The sequence below is a fragment of the Dreissena polymorpha genome, chromosome 3, assembly GCF_020536995.1.
Source record: "Dreissena polymorpha isolate Duluth1 chromosome 3, UMN_Dpol_1.0, whole genome shotgun sequence".
NCBI lineage: Eukaryota > Metazoa > Mollusca > Bivalvia > Myida > Dreissenidae > Dreissena > Dreissena polymorpha.
Window position 1 is genome coordinate 68,570,230 of NC_068357.1, and position 19,100 is coordinate 68,589,329.

The 19,100-nt window shown below is 39.1% G+C and overlaps 1 protein-coding gene across 1 annotated transcript; it reads left to right on the top strand.

Annotated features, from left to right (window-relative positions):
• Positions 1 to 13,325: 13,325 nt before the first annotated feature.
• Positions 13,326 to 18,874, top strand: LOC127874649 (4-galactosyl-N-acetylglucosaminide 3-alpha-L-fucosyltransferase FUT5-like). Its single transcript, XM_052419123.1, has 2 exons — positions 13,326 to 14,199; positions 16,665 to 18,874. Exons 1-2 carry the CDS (start codon positions 13,791 to 13,793, stop codon positions 17,591 to 17,593), a joined length of 1,338 nt encoding a protein of 445 aa, XP_052275083.1. The 5' UTR covers positions 13,326 to 13,790; the 3' UTR covers positions 17,594 to 18,874.
• Positions 18,875 to 19,100: the final 226 nt, after the last annotated feature.

A 19,100-nucleotide genomic window follows, 5' to 3' on the forward strand; every position in this document is an offset into this window, starting at 1 on the left:
AATATAACGAAATTTCAAATTATTGGAGCTAAATTTGCCCCCCAAAAATAAATAAAAATAATTATATATAAATGCGCTGAAATATTGAGCATATAAAAAACAACAATTGACCTTTGCTTTGTAAAATATGTATGTTTTATTTTGCGCATTATAAAATATGAACATTCATGTACAACAGTTTTAATTGTTTGTGTTTTAGATAAATGTTGAGTTTACTTGCAAATATCTAGATACTTCATTATGTTTTAGAAGACTAGTGTCATCAACGAGCACGAAATTGATGTGGCACCGATAAAGGCCTTAGAATTAACGTGGTATTGGAATCGTTCCCAAAAACCCAGCCTGGAGTGAGAATAAGTTTTGCTTAACTGTTGTTTGACTATGTTAACAATGAGAGACTCGGTTACAAACGAAAACGACGATTTGAGTGTTAAGTCAAATACCGGTAATTAGGTTGTAACGTTTATATAGTACATTCTACTGTCAAGGTTTTAATATCAACTGCAGCTGTTCAACTTTTAACTAGAGAAGCATGCTTTTAATCGATGATTTCAATGCCTGTAGTAAAATTGTTTTATCATATTGGTTCGTTCTTTTATGTCAATATGTCGTAGATGATAGGGTTTATTTGCCTTCTGTTAAATCACAAATTCGTATTAAGCGATCAATTAAACATCTACAGATGTTTGTTTGTTTTTAATTTCTATTAGTGTATACATTTCTGTAAAGATTTGAGTTTAAGATTCTTTCTAAACTGTAAAACTTGTTTATGCTTAATTTGACAGAGATATTAGATTGTTCATCCGCAATGAAATTCAATTTGTTCTCGACTTTGATTGAGTTTAATTTAAAACGAGAAGCATGTATTATGTTTATGACAACGGCGTATTACTTTGAATATCCTTTAAAATTTAACATCCGCTGTTCGAGTATTTCACTATTGGCACTGTAATGCTAATAATCTAAACATATACCCCCGAGTAAAAAAAGAAATCTAGAAATATTTGATACAAGTCATATCAACCTGAAATATTTTTTAGATATCTTTGCAAAAAAACAATTGAACTGCAACGCACTTTAAAGGGATCTTTTCACGCTTTGGTAAATTGACAAAATTGAAAAAAGTTGTTTCAGATTCGTAAGTTTTCGTTTTAGTTATGATATTTGTGAGGAAACAGTAATACTGAACATTAACCATGCTCTAATATAGCCATTATATGCATCTTTTGACGATTTTAAAACCCAAAAATTATAAAGCGTTGCAACGCGAAACGATTGAATAATTTGGAGAGTTCTGTTTTTGTCGTTAAATTTTGTGAAACTACGAAGATTGCTTATATAAGGTATAAAATACGACAACAATGTGTACTTGGCGGAATAGCTCAGTAGGCTAAAGCGTTTTTACTTCAGGACTCTGGTAGGACCCTAGGGGTCACTGGTTCGAAACCTGCTCCGGGCAATGTTCTTTTCCTTTTTTAAAATTTTTTCTTGATTTTTTACTGGAGCTTTTACGATCCAATGTTTACATTTATCAATATAAAGCATTTAATGAATACGTTAAAAAAATGCCAAAATCTGTGAAAAGGCCCCTTTAAATGTAACTGAACTTTATCTGTCCAGATCTAAAAATACTTTTGAACTATTTAAATTGTACTTGCTATTGTTGGTCGACCGTCAGTGCTTTGTGAACTTCATACACATTGCTATATTTTGAGGAGTTAAATATAAATTTCATAAATACTCGGCTTATGCTTGTACAATATCCCAACAGCTACAATTGCTAAAATATTTGTCATTCACAGGCAAATGTTAGTAGATGAATTGATGATAAAACGTACGCGTAATTTAAAGGGATCTTTTCACGCTTTGGTAAATTGACAAAATTGAAAAAAGTTGTTTCAGATTCGCAAATTTTCGTTTTAGTTATGATAATTGTGAGGAAACAGTAATACTGAACATTTACCATGGTCTAATATAGCCATTATATGCATCTTTTGACGATTTTAAAACCTAAAAATTATAAAGCGTTGCAACGCGAAACGATTGAATAATTTGGAGAGTTCTGTTTTTGTCGTTAAATTTTGTGAAACTACGAAGATTGCTTATATAAGATATAAAATACGTCTAGTACGTGTACTCGGCGGAATAGCTCAGTAGGCTAGAGCGTTTTTACTTCAGGACTCTGGCAGGACTCCAGGGGTCACTGGTTCGAAACCTGTTCCGGACTCCAGGGGTCACTGGTTCGAAACCTGTTCCGGGCAATGTTCTTTTCCTTTTTTAAATTTTATTCTTGATTTTTTACTGGAGCTTTTACGGTCCAATGTTTACATTTATCGATATAAAGCATTTAATGAATAAGTTAACAAATGCCAAAATCTGTGAAAAGGCCCCTTTAAAACATCAGCATCACTGTTACTTTGTATCAATTTGTGTGAAAAAATCTCTATTTAATTTTAATATTTTGTATTTGATGTTTTGTCTTTTACTACTCAACCATTCTATGTATAACCTGTCAAATTTACAGTTATTTATTGTCTTTTGAAGAAAGCACTTTATATATGCATGTACTTTTTCATTGCTACCTGCAAGTGTAGTAAAGAAACTTGTTAATAAAATTCAGGTTGTGTACGCATAAATTTGATAAACAAATGAACGCAAATAAATCCAAATGAGCTGTGCTCTTTGAAAATCGGGTGTAATGCATGTGCGACACTTAACTAATGCATGTGCGACACTTAACTAATGCATGTGAGACACTTAACGCATAATCGCGGACATCACTTTTTGTCTGAACTGGATTTTTGAGTAGAAGAGTGTTTCTGTGAACATAAAAGCGGAAAGTGTCGTCCCTGATTACCCTGTGCGGACTGCACAGGCTAATCCGGGATGATACTTTTCGTACATGCATTAAATCCCCCTTTCACAGAGCATGTCCCAAATGAATGTTCTAGATATCAAGACGATAAATCATCACGCGATTAAACAAATAGTGTGTTCTTTGTCTCCCTTGACAGATCTTACATGATAAAGCTGGGTAAAAATATTTATATTAAAGATTCGTTTCCGTTTTTTCAGAAACCTACTAAAGTACTCGTGATCCACTTTGATTCTTGTTAATAAAATGTACTCTTTATAAATGTTGTTAATATACAACCAAATAAAAATATCGTCTTGCTTTATGTTTCTAATCAATGGTCTTTTGAAACAAGATCCTTTCGTATTTTACAAACTTTGTCTTTATTCACAACTTAACAATACTGGTAAGGCGTTTCCATCAACCATACCTATTCATATTTGTGTGGTGCCAATCCTGAACGTTGTTTAAAAATAGTGCTAATTTGCTGAATTTGAGCATATCAACAAACTTCACATGGTAGTTTGCAATTACATGTATGTATGCTTCATTTGCTCACATTTGCTAATTCAACTTAAAATTAACAAAATTGCTTAGCTTAGAACATAACCTTTTATATATATTGGAAAGAATGCAAGACTACAACACGACTAATTAAAGTTTCGTTCTTGAAAATGATTTTGCATTAAGCTCTTTTTGTTTTTCGTTAATGTTGGCTAGTTGTTGTTGTTTTTTTTCACTCTCAAACTCTTCAATTTCGTAAATAAATCATAACAAATAAATATTTAAAATATATATGACAGTAAATATAATTATTAGAGTAGCTTTCGAGAATAAAATGTTTTGCCATGTTAGTGAAAACAAATACATTTTTTTTGGTCGCCTGTGAATTTAGTATTATGTTACTTTGTCCTGATTGTATCGCATATTATGTATCATCTTTATATAAGCTAAGGTTTTTGTGTTATTTTGTTATACGCACATCAATATGTTTGTCTTTGTAAAAGTTATGTTTTTAATTTTATTTTGCATATTCTAAGTGCTAATAGAGAGAAAAATTACTATGATATTTACATTGATCCAAGAAGATAATGGTTTATGATTTAAACTAGAATATTAATTTACAAGAAAGGGTTCCAGAACATTACCTAAATTAAAAGTTTTACACACGAGGAAAAAATAATGCTCTCTTGATCAGTAGACGTTTAATTGGGAATGCGCAAATCTAAACCCGTTCTGCAATTATATGGTCTAACTCATTTTACCATGTCTTTTGTAACACTAAAGCCCGGCCACTCTGTTAATAACTCAGCGCTCGCCCCAAACTGATCTTTTACAAGCTGATCGCACGTCCGAGTAAGTCATTATTTTTTTCTTACGCTGTCCCTTTACATATTGAATGAACTAATTTTTGCGACTGACACGTGGCCGTTGTTTTCAGATCAAACATGACTTTCGGATGCACATTTGGAGAAAAATGTTTAAGAATATATTTGGGGAAATATATTCAATGGTTTGGTTTGTAAACATTTAGCTAGACCGACCACATAAGTGTATGCTTCCTGAAATTGTGTTTGAAACATACACAACATTAAATTGTTAAACAAATCTGTAGTGCTAAGTTTGCACCAATAACAGCGGGAAATACTACATTATGTCGTGTTTTCTGCGAAAAACGGAACATGTGACCATCGAAATTATTCCGATGAACAAAAAATGTTATCAAACACTGGTGCAGTTAATTTCGCATGATCCTGTCGTAGGCGGCCACACTCTGTAGACCGTTTGACAATCCGACGGTGTTCCGAACGCTGTGAAGCTACATTATGTTAGAAACCAAAGTGTGTCCTACCTTATTAACTTACGTTTACTACACTAACGAAAGTTAGGACGAATTCTGAATTGTAGCTGCAATTGCCATTTTATTTGTTTTTACTGAAAGGTATTCGATTTTGTTGTGTCTCCAGTGTTTTAAAAATACAGAAGCACATTTATCGCACCATTAACCAGCAATAAACGACTTCATTTAACCGCCTGTTTGTTCTTCCAAGACTAAATTCCGGTTCTATTAGAGACTCGGGAAAGGTGTATTTACCAAGAACTTTAAATTTATTTACTTAAAGATAAAATTGATCAAATGGCTTTTTCCACAAACCATTTGGCGATCGTTTAATAAAAATAGTTTTGCAAATACATGAGCATATTTAGCGCACCATCAACGAATCGTATACCCAACATATACCATTAAAACTACATTTTGTGTTTGTTTCGGGATTAAGTCCATATTATATTATTTACTTTTATCCCGATATGTAAACGAGCCTTGAAATATATAGCCCGCTGTGCTTTCATCGAGATATAGAGCGAATATAAATACGGAACTAGTAATTGTCTTGCTAATATGGCTGAAAAGTAAGCGGCATTAAAAAAATAATCAAATTAGTAAAGGGTATAAAACGGCGAAAACAATCTGTCTCGGATCGGACGTTCCCATCTGGACTATCATGGATTACTTCCTCTGCCAATTTGAGAATATAATATTGTCAAATAAAAAATCTAATCTATGCGATTGTAAAAATACGCCGACTGAAAAATGTAAATCATTGTGTAATTATCTAATGTGTCAACAATGCGAATACTACGCTAAGGTCTTTAAACTTCTGTTGGATTATCCGGCACCAGACAGTGTGTCTGCCATTTTTGAAAGTGGTACACTGAAATAAGGTTTGTTGACCTGCACAATTAAAAAAAATTGAATGTCAACATAATTGGCATATCAGAAATGCGTTGAATCGTGTTCCAGCTTAGGTAATCCATCCATCTGTTAAAGTCAGTGGGGTAGTCATATATTTAATGTGATCCTACAAAGTAATGCACTGTATATGAATAGCCATGTATATATACATATAACGTAATACCATAACACGAAATTCGACTTTTTCTGTCGACATATTTCAATTAAATTTGGAATCGGCGTTGCATTAGAGAAACATTTGATCTGACACGTCCCTTAATGTTAAGAAGTGGAACACTATCTCAAAAAAATAAATTATGCAGGAGCTGTGTGTTTATGCGCAATCATGTGCGGAATATACATTTTTAAGGTGCGTGAAGTTGGCTCGCCCTTCGACGTTCGACATAAGCACAACATTCAAATTACCGTATGTTGAGCTGGCTCGGCATTCCTGCTCGACATTCAGTTCGACATTCCGATATAGTTTTGTATGCTTATTTTCGAATGTTGAGCTGGCTCGGCATTCCAGCTCGACATTCAGTTCGACATTCGGATATAGTGTTGTATGTTAATTTTTCGAATGTTTTGCTGGCTCGGCATTCCAGCTCGACATTCAGTTTGACATTCGGAGATAGTGTTGTAGGCATATTTTTGAATGTTGAGCTGGCTCGGCATTCCAGCTCGACATTCAGTTTGACATTCGGATATAGTGTTGTATGCTTATTTTCGAATGTCGAGGTGGCTCGGCATTCCAGCTCGACATTCAGTTGGACATTCGGAAATTATGTTGGACAATTATTTTTGAATGTCGAGCTGGTTCGGCGTTCCAGCTCAACATTTAGTTCGACATTCGGATATAGTGTTGTATGCTTATTTTCGAATGTCGAGGTGGCTCGGCATTCCAGCTCGACATTCAGTTGGACATTCGGAAATTATGTTGGACAATTATTTTTGAATGTCGAGCTGGTTCGGCGTTCCAGCTCGACATTTAGTTCGACATTCGGATATAGTGTTGTATGCTTATTTTCGAATGTTGAGATGGCTTGGCATTCCAGCTCGACATTCAGTTCGACATTCGGATATAGTGTGGTATGCTTATTTTCGAATGTTGAGCTGGCTCGGCAATTTAGCTCGACATTCAGTTCGACATTCGGAGATATTGTTGTATGCATATTTTTGAATGTTGAGCTGGCTCGGCATTCCAGCTCGACATTCAGTTTGACATTCGGATATAGTGTTGTATGCTTATTTTTGAATGTTGATCTGGCTCGGCATTCCAGCTTGACATTCAATTGGACATTCGGAAATAATGTTGTACAATTATTTTTGAATATCGAGCTGGCTCGGCATTCCAGCTTGACATTCAGCTCGACATTCGGATATAGTGTTGTATGCTTATTTTCGAATGTTTAGCTGGCTCGGCATTCCAGCTCGACATTCAGTTCGACATTCGGATATAGTGATGTATGCTTATTTTCGAATGTAGTGGTAAGCTGGATCGGCATTCCAGTTCGACATTCAGTTCGACATTTGTAGATGATATTGTACAGTTTTATTTCATGTCGAGCTGGCTCGGCATTCCAGCTCGACGTTTAGTTCGACATTCGGATAAAATGCTTTATGCTTATTTTCGAATGTTGAGCTGGCTCGGCATTCCAGCTCGGCATTCAGTTCGACATTCGAAAACTAATGTTGTACAATTATTTTTGAATGTCGGGCTGGCTCGGCATTCCAGCTCGACATTCAGTGCGACATTCGGATGTGAGGTGCGTGAAGTTGGCTCGCCGTTCGACGTTCGACATTAGTTCAACATTCAAATTACCGAATGTCGAGCTGGCTCGGCATTCCAGCTCGACATTCAGTTCGGCATTCGCATATAAAGTTGTATGCTTATTTTTGAATGTCGAGCTGGCTCGGCATTCCAGCTCGACATTCAGTTCGGCATTCGCATATAGTGTTGTATGCTTATTTTCGAATGTCGAGCTGGCTCGGCATTCCAGCTCGACATTCAGTTCGGCATTCGCATACAGTGTTGTATGTTTATTTTCAAATGTAGAGCTGGCTCGGCATTCCAGCTCGACATTCAGTTCGACATTCGGATATACTGTTGTAGCTTTTTTTTTGAATGTCGAGCTGGCTCGGCATTCCAGCTCGACATTCAGTTCGGCATTCGCAAATAGTGTTGTATGCTTATTTTCGAATGTCGAGCTGGCTCGGCATTCCAGCTCAACATTCAGTTCGGCATTCGCATATAGTGTTGTATGCTTATTTTCGAATGTCGAGCTGGCTCGGCATTCCAGCTCGACATTCAGTTCGACATTCGGTTATAGTGTTGTACAATAATTTTTGAATGACGAGCTGGCTCGGCATTCCAGCCCGACATTCAGTTCGACATTCGGAGAAAGTGTTGAACAATACTTTTTGAATGTCGAGCTGGCTCGGCATTCCAGCTCGACATTCAGGTCGACATTCGGATATAGTGTTGTGCAATAATTTTTGAATGACGAGCTGGCTCGGCATTCCAGCTCGACATTCAGTTCGGCATTCGCATATAGTGTTGTATGCTTATTTTCGAATGTCGAGCTGGCTCGGCATTCCAGCTCGACATTCAGTTCGTCATTCGCATATAGTGTTGTATGCTTATTTTCGAATGTCGAGCTGGCTCGGCATTCCAGCTCGACATTCAGTTCGGCATTCGCATACAGTGTTGTATGCTTATTTTCGAATGTCGAGCTGGCTCGGCATTCCAGGTCGACATTCAGTTCGACATTCGGATATACTGTTGTACATTTTTTTTGAATGTCGAGCTGGCTCGGCATTCCAGCTCGACATTCAGTTCGGCATTCGCAAATAGTGTTGTATACTTATTTTCGAATGTCGAGCTGGCTCGGCATTCCAGCTCGACATTCAGTTCGACATTCGGATATAGTGTTGTACAATAATTTTTGAATGACGAGCTGGCTCGGCATTCCAGCTTGACATTCAGTTCGACATTCGGATATAGTGTTGTACAATAATTTTTGAATGACGAGCTGGCTCGGCATTCCAGCTCGACATTCAGTTCGACATTCGAAGATAGTGTTGTACAATGTTTTTTGAATGTCGAGCTGGCTCGGCATTCCAGCTCGACATTCAGTTCGGCATTCGCAAATAGTGTTGTATGCTTATTTTTGAATGACGAGCTGGCTCGGCATTCCAGCTCGACATTCAGTTCGACATTCGGAGAAAGTGTTGTACAATAATTTTTTAATGACGAGCTGGCTCGGCATTCCTGCTCGACATTCAGCTCGACATTCGGATATAAAGTTGTACAATAATTTTTGAATGACGAGCTGGCTCGGCATTCCAGCTCGACGTTCAGTTCGACATTTGGATATAGTGTTGTACAATAATTTTTGAATGACGAGCTGGCTCGGCATTCCAGCTCGACATTCAGTTCGACATTCGAAGAAAGTGTTGTACAATGTTTTTTGAATGTCGAGCTGGCTCGGCATTCCAGCTCGATATTCAGTTCGGCATTCGCAAATAGTGTTGTATGCTTATTTTTGAATGACGAGCTGGCTCGGCATTCCAGCTCGACATTCAGTTCGACATTCGGAGAAAGTGTTGTACATTTTTTTTTAATGACGAGCTGGCTCGGCATTTCAGCTCGACATTTAGCTCGACATTCGGATATAAAGTTGTACAATAATTTTTGAATGACGAGCTGGCTCGGCATTCCAGCTCGACATTCAGTTCGGCATTCGCAAAAAGTGTTGTATGCTTATTTTCGAATGTCGAGCTGGCTCGGCATTCCAGCTCGACATTCAGTTCGGCATTCGCATATAGTGTTGTATGCTTATTTTCGAATGTCGAGCTGGCTCGGCATTCCAGCTCGACATTCAGTTCGGCATTCGCATATAGTGTTGTATGCTTTTTTTCGAATGTCGAGCTGGCTCGGCATTCCATGTCGGACATTCAGTTCGACATTCGGATATACTGTTGTTCATTTTTTTTTAATGTCGAGCTGGCTCGGCATTCCAGCTCGACAGTCAGCTCGGCATTCGCAAATAGGGTTGTATGCTTATTTTCGAATGTCGAGCTGGCTCGGCATTCCAGCTCGACATTCAGTTCGACATTCGGATATAGTGTTGTACAATAATTTTTGAATGACGAGCTGGCTCGGCATTCCAGCTCGACATTCAGTTCGACATTCGAAGATAGTGTTGTACAATGTTTTTTGAATGTCGAGCTGGCTCGGCATTCCAGCTCGACATTCAGTTCGACATTCGGATATAGTGTTGTACAATAATTTTTAAATGGCGAGCTGACCGATGGACGACCAACCGAAGACCGATGGACGACCGACGGACGGGAGAGGGATAACCGATGGACGACCGACAGAAAGATTATGGACGACCGATGGACAACCGATTGGCGACCGATGGACGACCTATGGACGACCGATGGACGGGAGAGGGATAACCGATGGACGACCGACAAAAAGATAAGGGCCGATCGATGGACGACCAACGGACGGACAAGGGTAGACAATTGACGACCGATGGACGGCCAACAGTTGGAGGAGGGACGATCGATGGACGACCGATGGACGACCGATGGATGGCCGACCGATGGGCGACCGATGGACGACCCATTGATGACCGATGGACGATCGATGGACGACCGACGGACGACCGATTGCCGACCGATGGTCGTCCGACGGTTGTCCCTGGTCCAACTGTTGGCCGTCCATCGGTCGTCCATTGTCTGCCCTTGTCCGTCCGTCAGTCGTCCATCTTTCGTCCCTTATCTTTCTGTCGGTTGTCCATCGGTTATTCCTCTCCCGTCCATCAATCGTCCATCGTTCGCCCATCGGTCGTCCATCGGTCGTCCATCGGTCGTCCCTCGGTCGTACATCGGTCGTCCATCGGTCGTTCATCGGTCGTTCATCGGTCGTCCATCGTCCAACTGTTGGCCGTCCATCGGTCGTCCATCGGTCGTCCTTCGGTCGTCACAAGTCCAACTGTTGGCCGTCCATCGGTCGTCCATTGTCTGCCCTTGTCCGTCCGTTGGTCGTCCATCGGTCGTCCATTGTCTGCCCTTGTCCGTCCGTTGGTCGTCCATCGGTCGTCCCTTATCTTTCTGTCGGTCGTCCATCGGTTATCCCTCTCTCGTCCATCGGTCGTCCATCGGTCGCCAATCGGTCGGCCATCGGTCGTCCCTTATCTTTCTGTCAGTCGTCCATCGGCCGTCCATCGGTCGCCAATCGGTCGGCCATCGGTCGTCCCTTATCTTTCTGTCAGTCCTTCATCGGCCGTCCATCGGTCGTCCATCGGTCGTCCCTTATCTTTCTGACGGTCGTTTATCGGTCGTCCATCGGCCGTCCATCGGTCGTCGCTCGCCCAACTGTCGGCCGTCCATCGGTCGTCCATCGGCCGTCCATCGGTCGTCCCTCGTCCAATTGCTGGCCGTCCATCGGTCGTTCATTGTCTGCCCTTGTCCGTCCGTTGATCATCCATCGGTCGTCCCTTATCTTTATGTCGGTCGTCCATCGGTTATCCCTCTCCCGTCCATCGGTCGTCCATCGGTCGCCAATCGGTCGTCCATCGGTCGTCCCTTATCTTTCTGTCGGTCGTCCATCGGTTATCCCTCCCCCGTCCGTCGGTCGTCCATCGGTCTTCGGTTGGTCGACCGGTCAGCTCGACATTATAAAAATTATTGTACAACACTATTCGAATGTCGAACTGACTGTCGAGCTGGAATGCCGAGCCAGCTCGACATTCAAAAAAAATGTTCAACAGTATATCCGAATGTCGAACTGAATGTCGAGCTTGGAATGCCGAGCCAGCTCGACATTCGAAAATAAGCATACAACACTGTATGCGAATGCCGAACTGAATGTCGAGCTGGAATGCCGAGCCAGCTCGACATTCAAAAATAAGCATACCACACTATTTGCGAATGCCGAACTGAATGTCGAGCTGGAATGCCGAGCCAGCTCGACATTCAAAAAAAATTGTACAACACTTTCTCCGAATGTCGAACTGAATGTCGAGCTGGAATGCCGAGCCAGCTCGTCATTAAAAAATTATTGTACAACACTATATCCGAATGTCGAACTGAATGTCGAGCTGGAATGCCGAGCCAGCTCGTCATTCGAAAATAAGCATACAACACTGTATGCGAATGCCGAACTGAATGTCGAGCTGGAATGCCGAGCCAGCTCGACATTCAAAAAACATTGTACAACACTATCTTCGAATGTCGAACTGAATGTCGAGCTGGAATGCCGAGCCAGCTCGTCATTCAAAAATTATTGTACAACACTATATCCGAATGTCGAACTGAATGTCGAGCTGGAATGCCGAGCCAGCTCGTCATTCAAAAATTATTGTACAACACTATATTCGAATGTCGAACTGAATGTCGAGCTGGAATGCCGAGCCAGCTCGACATTCGAAAATAAGCATACAACACTATTTGCGAATGCCGAACTGAATGTCGAGCTGGAATGTCGAGCCAGCTCGACATTCAAAAAAATGTACAACAGTATATCCGAATGTCGAACTGAATGTCGAGCTGGAATGCCGAGCCAGCTCGTCATTCAAAAATTATTGTACAACACTATATCCGAATGTCGACCTGAATGTCGAGCTGGAATGCCGAGCCAGCTCGACATTCAAAAAGTATTGCTCAACACTTTCTCCGATTGTCGAACTGAATGTCGAGCTGGAATGCCGAGCCAGCTCGACATTCGAAAATAAGCATACAACACTATTTGCGAATGCCGAACTGAATGTCGAGCTGGAATGCCGAGCCAGCTCGACATTCAAAAAAAATGTACAACAGTATATCCGAATGTCGAACTGAATGTCGAGCTGGAATGCCGAGCCAGCTCGACATTCGAAAATAAGCATAAAACACTGTATGCGAATGCCGAACTGAATGTCGAGCTGGAATGCCGAGCCAGCTCGACATTCAAAAATAAGCATACAACATTATATGCGAATGCATTCCATGCATTCCAGCTCGACATTCGGTAATTTGAATGTTGAACTAATGTCGAACGTCGAACGGCGAGCCAACTTCACGCACCTTGAGCTGGCTCGACATTCCAGCTCGACATTCAGTTCGACATTATGATATAGTGTTGTATGCTTATTTTTGAATGTTGAGCTGTCTCGGCATTCCAGCTCGACATACAGTTCGACATTCGGATCTAGTGTTGTACAATTATTTTTGAATGTCGTGCTGGCACTGCATTCCAGCTCGACATTCAGCTCGACATTCGGAGATAATGTTGTACAATTATTTTTGAATGTCGAGCCGGCACGGCATTCCAGCTCGACATTCAGTTTGACATTTTGTTCTTTTATTTAGTTTGCAATCCTCTTTTTTATATCTCGTTTCCTCGACTTAGAAAGTCGTTCCCACGGCATAGTTAACTCGTTCCCACGAGTCACTAAGTCGTTACCTCGAGTTAGTATTTCGTGTGAACGAGATTAAAAAAAAGAGGAGTGCAATGAAAAAAAACAGGAGTGAATGTCGCCTATTGGCCATCGTAGTAACAAAACCGAAACGACGTGCTGTTTCATTACTCGAAAGCTCAAATTGCAACATTTGTCGGTAAAACGATAACTTGAAATCTCGATAGGGTATACACACTGGTATAATGTCGTAATTTGCGGTAAAGTTCGGTTCGGTTTATCGCTAGCTTGCACACTATAGCATCTTATTTTGTCAGTGTACGTTTAGAACGACAATCTGAGACTATAACAGTATACTCAGTGAGGAATGCATTAATTGCTTAAAGTTGCTTGTAGAACAAAAAACTTATTAAATCTTCATAATATATTTGAAATATTAATGCATACAGATAAAAATCATCGCGTCTTCTACACGTTTACAGGAGTTATGTGCGAGGTTTAATAAATAAGTCCATGGGAAAGATGTAAGTTTGAAATAAAGCAACAGATTATATAAAAAAAAACATAATTTTGTTTCTTTACATAAAGCGGATATAATGAGAAAAAAAAGTTGGACGCTACAAATGATAAATCATCAATCCGAAAGGTGTCGAAGTTTCATGTTTTTTTCTTATGTCTAATTGTGAGTTGCTTAATAGTTCTATTGAAGTTTACTTTTATCGATACAAACTACATTAAACCGGAAACAACATTTTTGAGACTGGTTGGTAATGAATCTGCCGCAAGGGACGCTATGTCATACATTTACAAGGTGAATTCTTCGGTTCTATACAATGAAGCATTAACAAGGGGTTCGTCCGGAATCTTCTCCGCTAGTCCAGAAGACCCCGGTTTAGTGACCATCCGACCAGCAGTCACATCTGTGCGACCAACAACCATCGAGAACACCACATCCAGCGAGCGAGTGACAACCAAATTGAGACCTACAACAACCGAACAACAGACAACTACCAGACGATCAGTTACCACCGGGCAACCCACAACCACCGAGCGACCTTCAACCATCTCGCGACTCGCGACCAACGGGCTACCAGCTTTCGAACAGAATACGTCAACACCAGACGCGTTAACCAATACCACGTCATCTCAGCAGGACACTAATAGGACAATTCTTTGGTTCAACAAGCCCTCATGGATGATAGGTATAAAATAATAAGCATTTTAAGACCGAAATGGGATATATTTGGTTTTACCAGGGTATTCGCTTATGCAGATTGTTTCATGTTAAGCTTAATTTATGGATTTTGCCGTTAAAGTGGATGCTCAAAACATTAAGGTCCTGTACGAAACATCAAGGTCGCTCAGATTTGTGGAAGCAAACAAACGTTTACACCAAACGTTCGCGGCCCTATCGATTGACGACACTATAAATTTGACTAACCTCAAAAGGGAAAATAGCCAAGTTATTATTATATTCCTTATAATATTTAGAGCAGAACAGCAGATTCATTATATTTGAGTTATCGCTTGATCAGTAAAACAAACCAGGTTTACATTTAAAGCATACTTCAACTTATGCAATTCGAAACCAACATCAGTTAAATACGGTGATCTACGGTGGCATAGAGGTGATTATCACTCCTCCTTTTTTTTTTAATGCACTGCTCTTTTTTCTATCTCGTGACCATGACTTTACAAACTCGTGGCCACGAGTAAGCTATGTCGTGGCTACGAGATGGAAAAAAGGGAAGTGCAAAACTAAATAGGAGTGCAATAAAAAAAAAACAACGGTGCAGTAAATAAAGGAAGGGTGCATTAAACAAAAGAGGAGATCCCGACTTAGCTAACTCGTGGCCACGAGTTGGTCAGCCAATCAAATTTTTCCACATGGTAGTTCATGGTGATCTTTATACAAAAGGGAAGTAATCATCAACAAAAGAGGAAGAGAATTCTAACTCGTGGCCACGAGTTAGTCGGCCAATCAAATTGTTCCAAATGGTCGTTCATGGTGTTCTTCATACAAAGAGAAGTATCACAGTAAAAGTCCGTTCTGGCCAGCCAATATTTTTACGTACAGAATATTTGCACATGTTACGCAAAATTTAATTGGCTGACTAACTCGTGGCCACGCAATAGCTAAAATTCTCACCTCTTTTGTTTAATGCATCCTTTTTTATTTACTGAAACGCTCTTTTTTTAATTGCACTCCTCATTTATTTAGTTTTGCACTCCTCTTTTTTGTATCCTCGTTGCCTCGACTTAGTAACTCGAGGCCACGACATAGCTAACTCGTGGCCACGAAATAGTAAGTCGTGGCCACGAGATAGCAAAAAGAGGAGTGCAATTTAAGAAAAAGAGGAGTGAATGTCACCTCTATGCCACCGTAGTGATCCGTTAATGCAACTCGGAGTTTTGCATTTTCCATGGTGAGAGCTGCATATGACACGAAAACACGCAACGAAATCGCGATCATTATGTAAAAAGAAGATGACGTCATCTCGGTATAATTATACGACGCTTTACTCGCCTTAATTTGGTGGCATTATATGTCCGACATGAAGAAGTCCGCGGAGATTCAAAGTGGTTTTACAGAGAATCTCCTGTGTGGACGCACCGAATCACGATGCAACGTAGAGATATTACTAGAGTGCAGAATCAGCCGGGTTTACAAACGGGATTGTAAATACACTTTTAGGAACTTTATTTTTGCAAATGTCTCAAGCTCTTGAAATACCTCTGCAAACATCTTACGTGTATAAAATAAAGTTTTTCTTGTAGTTTGTGTCGGTATCTTAAGCTAAGAGATTAAATCCTTGACTAAGTCTGAAATCGGTGACAACATTTTACGTTTCGTGAAGCATAACCGTATACATGAACCCAGTAAAAATTGAATTTTTGAACAAAAACACATGCTTATTAGATAAAGTACTTCTGATGTATTTCGCATTGCCATGAGCAGCATAAACATCTGACTTTCATGCAGTAGTTTAAATTCTTAAGAAAACTTGTTTTAAAAAGTTATTTGAAAAAAATCTAATATTATCATAGGTGCCAATAAACGAGAAAAAAAACTTATCAAATGTCTGTTTTAGATAACGTTTACAATACATGTCTGCACATAACCGTGCAACAATTTTTTTTATTATGAGCTTATGTCAAGATCACTTAATTAGAAATAGCAAACAACAACAACAACAGTTTCCATGCAATCGCTTCTGATGACGTCATTGATCAGATATTGTGTGTGTTGATAGCCTTTATTCAGAAATACATGTAGCTTGGATTGGTGCAAGTCGCATAAATGTCAAAGTTACTTTTGCTAAAAAATATCAAATGTTATAAGACCGTTTTCGCTCAGTAATTTGTATTTTGATGGAGGTATTATATTGATATTTTGTGTGTAGATAGCTTACATGTAAACTTCCTTGTGACTGAACAATTATTTAACAAAAGTCCTGTAACTGAGTTAACGGTGAACACCTGTTTTCGGGGCATTATCATATTTTTGTGTGTATCTATTTAGTCCGTAGCAATCAAAATGTAAACCTTATGCTCCGTAGTAATCATAATACTTTATACATTCATATTTCTTCTTACACATATATATTGAACTTATATAATGTGAATACTTAATATAACATATCTCTTATTGCGTTCTCTATTGCAGAGTCTGTCATAGAGCAGTCGTTCCGGAAGTGCGAATACCAGAATTGTCATACGTCGACGGACAAGTCAAGTATGGACGCCGCGGCCGCGGTGATCTTCACCCTTCCGCACGGCTTGGGAACCCAACCACCTGTGGACCCTCTCAAACGAAACCCCGATCAAGCCTGGGTATTCTTCACCCTCGAAGCCCCATCCTACTATGGTGGGTTAGGCCAGCCTTATTTTGCTCCAGGATGGAAGTTCACAATGAATTGGTCCATGACCTATATGCGCGATGCCGATATATCCTTTCCATACGGAACTCTCGAGCCACGTTCTGACGCTTACAGTCGAAATTACAGCGCCATTTATGAGCATAAGACCAAATTGGTAGCGTGGTTTGTCAGTAATTGCAAAACGCCTGGAAGGCGGGAAGATTATGTTCAAGAATTGAAGAATGCCGGCTTAGAGGTTGATATTTACGGTGGATGCAGTAAGCAGGGATTGACCCTTCCCAGATCCCGATTCGATGATATTAATAAAACATTAAGTCAGTACTTTTTCTACTTTTCGTATGAAAATTCCATTTGCGAAGATTATGTGACAGAAAAACTTTTTGCTAATTATAACTACGACGTCATACAAGTAGTCCGAGGTGGAGCGGACTACAAACAGCTACTTCCGACAAATTCCTACATAAATACCGCTGATTTCGATAGTCCTGCTAAAATGGTGGGACATTTGAAAGCTCTAGCGGGCAATCACACTAAATATATTGAAATGTTGGTGAATAAGCGAAGTCTTCAGTTGGTTAAGGCACTTGTTGATATCGATCCAATTTACAGTAAACCATTTTGTACATTGTGTGAAAAGTTAAATAAGTTGGATGAGAATAGGAGAGTGTATACTTCGATGCATGATCATTATCGACAAGATCGCTGCACCTCTTGATGGAACCTTGTACTCCTGATGTCTTTATTTACAATCTTCTTGCATTGTTGTCTTTCACTACTGTGAAAATATGAAAAAAGCCGAGCTTTAAATATTTATCAGCTTTGTTTAGATGTCAGCCAAATTATCAAAAGAATGATACATTGCATCAATTATTAGTCGAATCGTTACGGTAGATTGATTTTAAGGTAACCTTTCAAATACAAAGTAAAGAGTTTTTTTGCCAAAGATATGCAAAACGGTCGCATTGTTAATTACATAATCACCCGTAGTTTGTGTCTCTTAAATGTAGGACACCTTTATTTAAAAAAAATGTATCGAAATTTCGGACACAAAGAAATAATATTTTAAGTGTTCAAAACCTTAGAGTTATTACGGTAGTTATGTCACATTTATAGTTGATCGTGTATTGAATATCTGCACATATAAGTATTCGCCAATCTCTCACTCTCACCACTTTCAAACATAGGCTTAAGAAATATTTCCTCTTTGAGGCGCAAAATGAGTCTCACGTGTAGTAACATTTTTTCTGTTTTCCTCTTATTCAAAAGTCAAATACTCCTCCATAAGTGTCGTAATGATTACTGTAGATTTAATTTCTGCAAACAAATATGCATATTGTTTTTTCAAACTATTTATATAGCAAGGAGGTGCAGGCTATTCTTCATAACAGTTGTGTAAATTCATATCCTATTGTGAACAACACTGGTCATGAATATTGTTTTCTGTAATTATAATATTTGTGTATATCTGCCACTTCTATCAATCGTAAACTATTTCAAGAATAATGTATTCCACGTTTTTAAACTCTGACTTTGTACAATAATGTACGCGGCTGTTTTTGTTAACTTTTTGTTATTGTTATTGGTCGTGTTAATTAAGATATGGTAATTGTATAAGCGCGCGCGTGTGTGTGTGTGCGTGCGTTAGAGTGTGTGCATATGGGAAAATGTAATCAACAATACATTTATATTTTTAAATACTTTCTGATAATAAATATTTGTTCCTTGAGACCATTTCAATATTGGAAGAGAAATTAATAATATAAGAGAAGTCATATAATATACTTGCTTTTTATGACACTTTTATTACACTGTTACAGTACTCTTATGTCCGTTAAAGTCTACATGTTTGCATTATAATGTAGAAATGCATTATACATACCATAGTTGTTTGAAGGCCTCATTGAAAATAAGATTACCATTGTTAAACTGTCTGCATGACTTTGTATCAATGTGTTGTCTTAATGAGTTACCTTCGGAAAATAAAGAGATTATTATTATTATCCATATTGCGTTGCTAAGATGAAATATTTCTAGGTGCAATTGTAATGAGATCTATATTTTACTATGCTGCGTTATTGTTTACGAGAAGATTTACAACGCTTATGGTATTTTTTGGATAAAATTATGAAGATCAGGTATCATCATCTTAAATTCATGTGTTTATCCCAATACAAATGATAGATCTATCGACCGATAATACGCACACACTACATCTTTCATAT